The 8,182-nt window shown below is 36.6% G+C and overlaps 1 protein-coding gene across 1 annotated transcript; it reads right to left on the reverse strand.

The window, feature by feature from the left end:
- Positions 1–1,192: 1,192 nt before the first annotated feature.
- LOC139715723 (ileal sodium/bile acid cotransporter-like) lies at positions 1,193–4,691 on the reverse strand. Its single transcript, XM_071627276.1, has 4 exons — positions 4,467–4,691; positions 3,760–3,953; positions 3,148–3,352; positions 1,193–1,708 (listed from the first exon to the last, which is right to left on the reverse strand). Exons 1-4 carry the CDS (start codon positions 4,689–4,691, stop codon positions 1,193–1,195), a joined length of 1,140 nt encoding a protein of 379 aa, XP_071483377.1.
- Positions 4,692–8,182: the final 3,491 nt, after the last annotated feature.

Here is an 8,182-nt window from a genome sequence, read left to right on the forward strand (position 1 = left end):
AAAACAAAACAAAACAAAATAAAACAAAACCTGAACCTACCGACGAGTTTCATTGAGTAAGACAATTCAGGAAAAAATACTGAATCATTTCCAGGTTTATGATCCAACAATTGGTAATCCTCGGAATAGGCTAATCACCTAATGGCTAAGCGTGTGGTAAAAGCTATACAGGAGGATTGGTCCGAGCTATTATCATTGGATGCTGACCTTGATGAAATGATGAATAAATTCAAAGACACGAATAAGCGAATGATTTTTTTTTCCAAATCAAACTAATTAAGAGCATACATATTAAGACTTAATATTAACCTTTTCTTTTAAAGGGATGGTATAGTATTGGTAGAGACGAGGCTTGGGCTTTTAACTTTTTGCTAGATACTAAGAAGACACTTAGGAAGTATAGTGCAGAGCATACCATTCTAAAAGGAATTCAAAGTTTATTTGATGAAAATCAGATTTGGAATGGCTGAGCCATCCAAACACAAAGTAAAAGAAAGTGATCGCAATAAATCATGGGTCCCACCTTGTATTACAATCACTCTGTTTTGGATATCTCGGCCATTTTAAAACCAATTTTCCATAAATAAACGTTGAATTCTTCTCAGAATTATATATGCTCTTTCATATTTCATAAGAAGTTTTTCATCATCTAACCAAAAAAATGTTACAAAACTATACGATCCCATTTAATTATCAAATTGCTTTTTTGGTGCTCCGACAAACCATAAGTTTAAAACAAATATGGAAATTTGAAGGTGTTTTGACATAGTGCGTCAAGTAACATGAGCTGTAAGACGTTTATGAGAAGGTAAAAACAAAATGGGTTTAGGAAAGAAAATGATATGAATTTAGTAAAGCATGATCATTATCCTTGATAATTATGTGAAAATTTGCAGTTATGTTACAGTCTTCAACTGCCACATATAGGCACATATATATAGGACTACAGTAACCAACCTGACCGAAAGCTGTCGACGAAAATCCGTAAAAAGTTGAACACTCGGTCATTAAAGACAATAAGTGAACAATAACGCAGGCCTACGTGGCCGAACCAATTTCACGTTAGACATATGCATAATAACATAATTATATTATGCATAATAATGCTCAGAGGACTATACCTTTATATAATTTCATTTAATTGATGTTGTACAATTAATGTTGAAGTTTATGTTATTTTCCTCATTATGCATTATTTTGAAATGGTTGTAATTTCTGTTGCTACCTCCTGAGTGTAAACTGAGTTGCCAATTTTGCTCGTCACCTCTGGGCCACTGGCCTCCTGTTCATTGACCTTGACTCTAACTATTTCAATGTTGTCTTCAGCATCTGCACCTTTGCCTTTTCGCATATGTATAATCCATTTGTATAACCCGATCAGTAAAGCTGGCTCGAGATGGATCAAAAGCAGATAGAGAATCGGGTAGAAGAGCATGTCTGGGAAGAGAGGCGAATCGGCGAAGGAGAGGAGGGTTACCGTCAAGGCAAATTCTACGTTCTGCGAGCCGGTCTCGAAGGCGATAGCACGGCACTTGGCGTGAGGCTGTCGGAGCAAGAGGGCGAACCCGTAGCCCATGGCGAAGCCCAGGGCGGGAAGAAGGATGGAACACAGCCACAATCCCCATCCAGCTTTGTAGAAATTGGGATTCAGCATTATGGGGAAGGCAAGGGACCCGATCCCAATGAGAAGCGCAAGAGTCAAGGATACCTGATGTGTAAGTGAGAGAACGTCAGTGAGCATAGATCAATCCGGATCGTTTTTATTGTTTGTTTGTTTGATTTGAAGAGTTTGTTGGCAAAAACCGTTAAGTCCATTTTTGAAGATTTTAGAGTACGGTCTCTGTCATAAAGTACAAAATAACACCTTTTACATGATATATTGGTCACTACATATAAAGGTACATTTTTGAAGTTATGGTCAAAAAAGGCAAAAATTTTCTCATTATTCTCTCTATTTTTCTTGACCTTTAATCGCAAATATCTCCATTTGGCAAATATGGACTGTTTTTGCGAACAAAATCTTCATTTATTTTTCTTCCAACACAATTTCATACATAAATCAAGATTATTTTTAGTAATATCACATAGAATATCTGAAAGCAGATTACAATGTTCATGATTCAAAGAAGGAAAATTGATGTGTAGATTAATTCCATTAACAAAATATAACTCGTAATTTACCAAATTTCCAAATAATTACCTGAGAAATTATGCGGAAGAAGGATTGCCGCTACAAGCAAAAGCTTGAACACGTGGCAGCCCAGGGACCTATCTACATAATACACATATTGTTTGCGGAATGGGGAAATACTACAAAATATAATAAACTGTAAATGCATTATGTTTTATATTATAGTGCATAGATACGAATAAAAGTAAAGTGAATTATGATGATGATGATGATGATGATGATGACAGGGTAACGATGTGGAAAAATGTGATAATGAAGATGAAAGTGATGGTGGTGATGCTGAAGATAGTGAGAATGAAATTAAATGATAGACACAGAAACATTGCTCATATTTGTTGTAGTTTTTAATCAAATTTACAGGAAAAGAAAGGTGATAAAGCAAAACTAAAATCTATATTCAGAAGCTATGTTCATAGATTGTAATCTGACAGTAACGTAGTTTTCAATCTAGCCTTAAAAGATATGTCTCGATATCAGAATCATCAACTTTCAAAACTACCATGCCTTATTTTTTTTCTTCTTTGAAATATTCCATTGCTTTATCTGTCATCACACATAACTCACGATACCAAAGTTGAAATTATAGAAGGATTTTGTTTTTGAAGAACTGTGCGAAAAACAAAAACTTTCAGAAGATCTTCTGAAACAATATACCGATGACCTTTTCACAGGTGAATGATGTTATTCAAATGGCAATGCTAATTCTGCGATTCTTATACGTCTGTCAGCTTTACCCTTTCTGTGAAGGGAACGCCCTGTACAACTCTGATACTGATGCATATAATAGGGTACGGACGGGTGAAAAAACTTTTCTTTTTTTAAAGATAGTTGTGAGAAATGAGTATCATGGGTATCACATTACTTTCCTGTGGATCTATATTCTAGTACAATTGGAGTACTGCGCAGTGATTATTTTAGAATCATCTTAAAAGGTGAACCTATCCACTTTAACTCACCCGTGTAATCCAAGTCGACCATTCTTTCTTCCACCAGTTCAAGAACACTCCGAAGGCTGCGGGGATCAGAATAGTGATGAAGTTTGTAAAAATATCAAGGTAAGGAATCACCGCTGACTCACTGGTCCACACCCGAGAGTAGATAAAAAGATTTAGGGGCATCATCCCTAGGGCGGCGACTGTGGAAATCGTTGTCATGGAAACACTGACAAAGAGAATGATGTGAGCGTGTGTGTAAATAGAAATTCAGGCACAGAATTTCTTATTACAACGTGCACTCTTTCATACTTCTCTTTCCTCCCCTTCATTTGATTAAACAGCAGGAGAAGATGTCTTACAGATGAGGGCATTACACAAAAGTAATTATCGTGTCTATGAGCCGTGGTCGGGATAATTTTTCAAAATATATATCGTTTTCTACGATGAAAAGATACAGAGATAGTGATGATTAACAAAGACGTGCAACTATTTCAATTACTTTGTATAAGACTGACGAAAATCAAAGCAACAATAACTGAAAAGGAAAGAATATCACAAAATGGAATATGCTTATGTCTTCTGAAAGACTGCAATTGCATGAATTAAGAGACTATTAAAGCAGATGAATATCACCTCAAGCACACGTCCCCATTCGTCACGTATGTGAAGACATTTGAAAAAGTTCCACCAGGGCAGCATGCAAGTATGAGGACCGATATGGCGCCGGCCGCGTCAAGTTTCAAGGCCAGGCCGAGGCAGAACCCGATGAGAGGCATCAGTACAAACTGTGACGCCATGCCGATGAAAATTCCGGCAGGATGACGAAACTGTACGAGGGAAGTTGTTGTTATGTTGTTATTATTTTAAATTTAAGGCGTGTAACATTCATTGATGAATATTTACGCCAGCTTTGAAAGAGAAATGTTCCAAGAGCCAATGAGATAGTAGTCTTGCTTCCAGATCCTCTGCTTGTACTATTTTTGCTTTGACGTCTATGATGCGTCTCTTTGCTTGGACCATGCATGAAAATACAGTGACCTATATCATCTTGCATATCTTCAAACATTTCCGAAGTGAGAAATACCATGGTGTTTGCTTTGTATGTGTGTGTGTGTGTGTGTTAATGTGTGTGTGTGTGTGTGTGTGTGTGTGTGTGTGTATTTCGAGGCCAAAGGTCTCGGGATTTGCTGGTAATACACCTGCATTCATAACTTCATCAATATCTTTTTTTTTAAACAAAACTAAATGGTGTCCCTGTCGTTCAGGAGGTATTGCGAAAATGAAAATGATTTTATTCAAAACGGAAGGATTTTGCTCAATGATGTATATGGTCTACAAACCGCTTCTTTAATGTCCTTGAAGTTAATGGTCACGCCCATTGACAACATCAGCAGTACCAGTGAGATAACGGCCAAGATCTGTGACGCCAAGGTTAGATTGACTCCACCGTTTGGAGGACTGACAGTGGTGCCATTACTAGAAATATTTGGCGTTGTCGTAGACAGCACAGTTGATTCTGTGATCCATACGACAGTCACATCCGTAGCATTCAGCCCGAAATCCATATCGTATGATTATCAACTGCCAAAAAAAAAAAGATTAAAACTTATCATTTTCCTCCTGCTATCCGGACTTGCCGGATATGATACATTTTCGCTTTCTTTCAATAATGAAGAACCAAATTTACATTCCTTTCCCAGAGGTGCTAAATCTACACTTTAAGATAAGGAGGATAAGATAAGATAAGGGGAAAAATGATAATTTTCTTTCAATTCCAACTTCAAATGACAGAGGGAGTAAAGCCACAAAGGTGAATAAATGGACAAAATTTCATTGTTTAATCCTTTTGACAACTTGTCATTGATAACAAGTTTTATGAAACGGGGTCCCGGTCTTGCTCTGTGGTCAAAGAGCAGTCAAACACGCAAACAGGTTTCGGATCAGTTATAATGTGATTCAGCACATTCTGGAGTTTTATTTTTAATTGCTTATTTTCTCATATTCTAAAAAAAGACAACAAAACTTACCTAAGGATTGCAAATTTTCTTTCATAACCAGGAAAGGCAAAAAAGTAGTAATTTTCAGGCGTAGGTACCATACCCTTCTAGAAACCTATGCTAAAACACATTACAGCTTTAAAATGGATAACACACTCGCTGATTCTGAAAAATCATCATGCCCTGCCTGCGTTGTTGGCTCTAGAGAAATTCCGTCGTATCATTTGCTCTTCTCCTGGACGTTCACATACAATGTATATTGTTTGCCTCTAATAAGATACAGGTTTATTAAGAAAATTATGTTCTTGTTTAACTAAGGTTAATTTATATACATGTATGATAACAGTTTACTCCCTTTTATTTTTGATTGTTTGTTCCTCAAAAGTAAATAATCCCATAATTATCCCACTCGACGGTCCGATGAGTTTCACTTACCACTTCTTCGAACGATTTTATGCAGATAGCTGAGAACACACTTATTCATACTGGTCCAAATTACTGGAATTCCTTGAATCACGACATTAAATCTGCTTTTCCTATACATTCATGCAAAAGAGATTGAAGAAGAGCTCATTTCCGAGAAGTATACGATCTGTTTTGGATATAAGGGAAAGCTGGATTTTTGTTAATTTTTTTCTTCCTAAATTATTATGATTATTATTATTTGTTCGGCTTTAAATCACAAATATCAATATTACATTTTTTTTTCTCGAAATCAGAACATACACTGGAGTGGTAAGGGTGCACCAGGTTGGGCAGCCCGGATCTGGAAAGAGCCAACTATGACTTGAGCCCTCAGGTCATCCTCCCCAACCCACCTGGTGCACCCAAAACAGTCAGTTTACAATATAAAAAAATACAATTTTCATTAAGAGGCATACATTAAAAACAACAACGCATGTTGCGTTCCTGTTTATTTTGTTATCTCGTTGTCATGCCAGTCTTGTTTCCTATCGTGTCGTCAAGTCTGTCTTTTCCATGTATAAAGAAGTCTTGTTGCTGTCCCAGTCTCGTTTCATATTTGTCCGTTTGTTTGTTGTTGCTTTTGTGTACGTAATATGTTATTCCGTCTGTGTCTTTAACAGTGGGCTGCCAAATATTTTTGTTGCTGTTGTTGCAGTTTCAATCGATTCTATTTTAATCAATCTGATTTTTTTTTCCAGAGGGGCTCACACTCTACGAGCATTGTCTGATCAATGGGTCCCTCAGTTTTTGTACGCAGTGTATATTGGTATTCACTTTGATTACTTCAGCACCCGTTACAATGAGTTGTTACGGTAAGGTTGCAATTATTTTTGATTACTATGTTCAATTCACATGCATTATCTCTGTAGAAAGTAAAATGTATAGCCTATACAATTACTGTGTAAAAACGCAAATAAATTTGAACTTGAATTTGATCTTGAACCACCGGACTTCAACCCGACAGCCAGTGCTGGTTCTTATCCCTAGCCTGCAGCTGATATTTCGTAATTATTGAATTTCATGAAATTCTTCTGTAGAATTGTTGTTGATATTGCAATTGATTGGCGAATCACCTTTCATCGACGTAAATAGAACAAGTACTTGTTGCCAGTGGCTGGGTGTCAGAAGTTCGGTCGTCTAAGTGGATAAGATGCCTGCCCGGAGACCAGGAGGTCGTAGGTTCGAATCTTGCTCGAATACGTATGCCCATTATTTAATGTCATGTCTACTACTTAAACATTGATCAATGCAGCGGTATTTACCTCGATGGAGAGCAACTTGTCAAGCAGTTTCCAATAAAAACAACTTGATGGAAAAATTTTGATGAATCTGAATAATTACGCAGTACTCGCTTCATGCTAAAAGGATTAGAACCAGCACTGGCTGTCGGACGGAAGCTCGGTGGTCTAGTGGATAAGACCAAAACACTGATGGGTCAATGTAGGGCAGTTTGTCAGTCAGTTGCAACAAGAATCCAGCTCTTTCCAAGTATATACGTCCTTTCATGAATCAGGGTACCAGGCGGCATTTTATCAACCATCATGCTGTAGGGTGGGATTTCACGGAGCACGCGAACGATTTGCGAAGGACGCGAATGACAAAATCCAACATTCGGAAAAGTTTTTCTCCGAATGTGTTCCGACAATGAAGCCGAAAACTATTCTTGCGCAATTTGCGCGAAGTTTCCACGACGTATGTGCGAATGTCGTGTGTATCATTGCTAAAGTACAGCATGTTACGTACACGAAGAACACGCGACGGAAATGCGAACAACGAAAAATGTTCAATAATCATGGGAGAAAATGTACCCAAGGAGTGGTGGAAGCTGTCTTAAGTTGATTTTTTTTTTCGTTCCTCTATTCTCCTTTCTTTTTCTCTCATTTCTCTATCGTGTGCTTGCCTACATTTTTTTTTCCCTAGGACCTATCTCCACTAGTAAAGCATTTCATTTTTTTTTTTGCAGTTCCTCTAACACATAATCTCTATATACAGTTCAAATGAAATTTTGCATACTTTAGATTAATATAATTATTAAGTTTATTCTGCGATTTTTTTTTGTATATCAAACATGTCTTTTTCTTTGGTAGTCTTTAATTTCTTTTGTTACTGTAGTTGTTAATGATTGTTTGATGTTTAGATGTATGGTACGATTTTTATTTGTAGAAAACGTATAGGTCATACATCCCCAAACGTGCGCCAAACGTTCATTTCATTTCATTTCATTTATTTCCACTTTCATAATTGGTTTACAAACTTTGCATAAAAAAACAAACAGACAGACAAACAAACAAACAAAAATACATAGTGTCAAATATGATAGTGGCGGAATCATGAGAAGCACAAAGTAGGCTTATTGAAAATGATCCCTTAAGAAATATTGTGATGTAAATATATGTAATCATTTATAATCATTGGTTTGTAACTGAGTTGAAACAAACATGAATGCAAAATACGATAAGATTTTCAACTTGAATCAATAAAAAAACGGATACGTGTAGATATGAAAGTAGAGAAGAAAAGAAGAAAACTCCATATTTAACTATTCCTCAACTTGTAACTTAATTGCATCAAAAAGATGTTGTTTATACAATCTT

Source organism: Diadema antillarum, unplaced genomic scaffold (genome assembly GCF_040938485.1).
Source record: "Diadema antillarum isolate AM-2024a unplaced genomic scaffold, OU_Dant_1.0 scf00000006, whole genome shotgun sequence".
Taxonomy (NCBI): Eukaryota; Metazoa; Echinodermata; class Echinoidea; order Diadematoida; family Diadematidae; genus Diadema; species Diadema antillarum.

Coding starts and splice junctions, on each gene's coding strand:
- LOC139715723 (XM_071627276.1), bottom strand. CDS start 4,691: ATGGATTTCGGGCTGAATGCTACGGATGTGACTGTCGTATGGATCACA. Junction 3,954..4,466: donor TCAAGGACATTAAAGAAGCG/GTTTGTAGACCA, acceptor TCCCTCGTACAG/TTTCGTCATCCTGCCGGAAT. Junction 1,709..3,147: donor GGTCGACTTGGATTACACGG/GTGAGTTAAAGT, acceptor CTTACACATCAG/GTATCCTTGACTCTTGCGCT.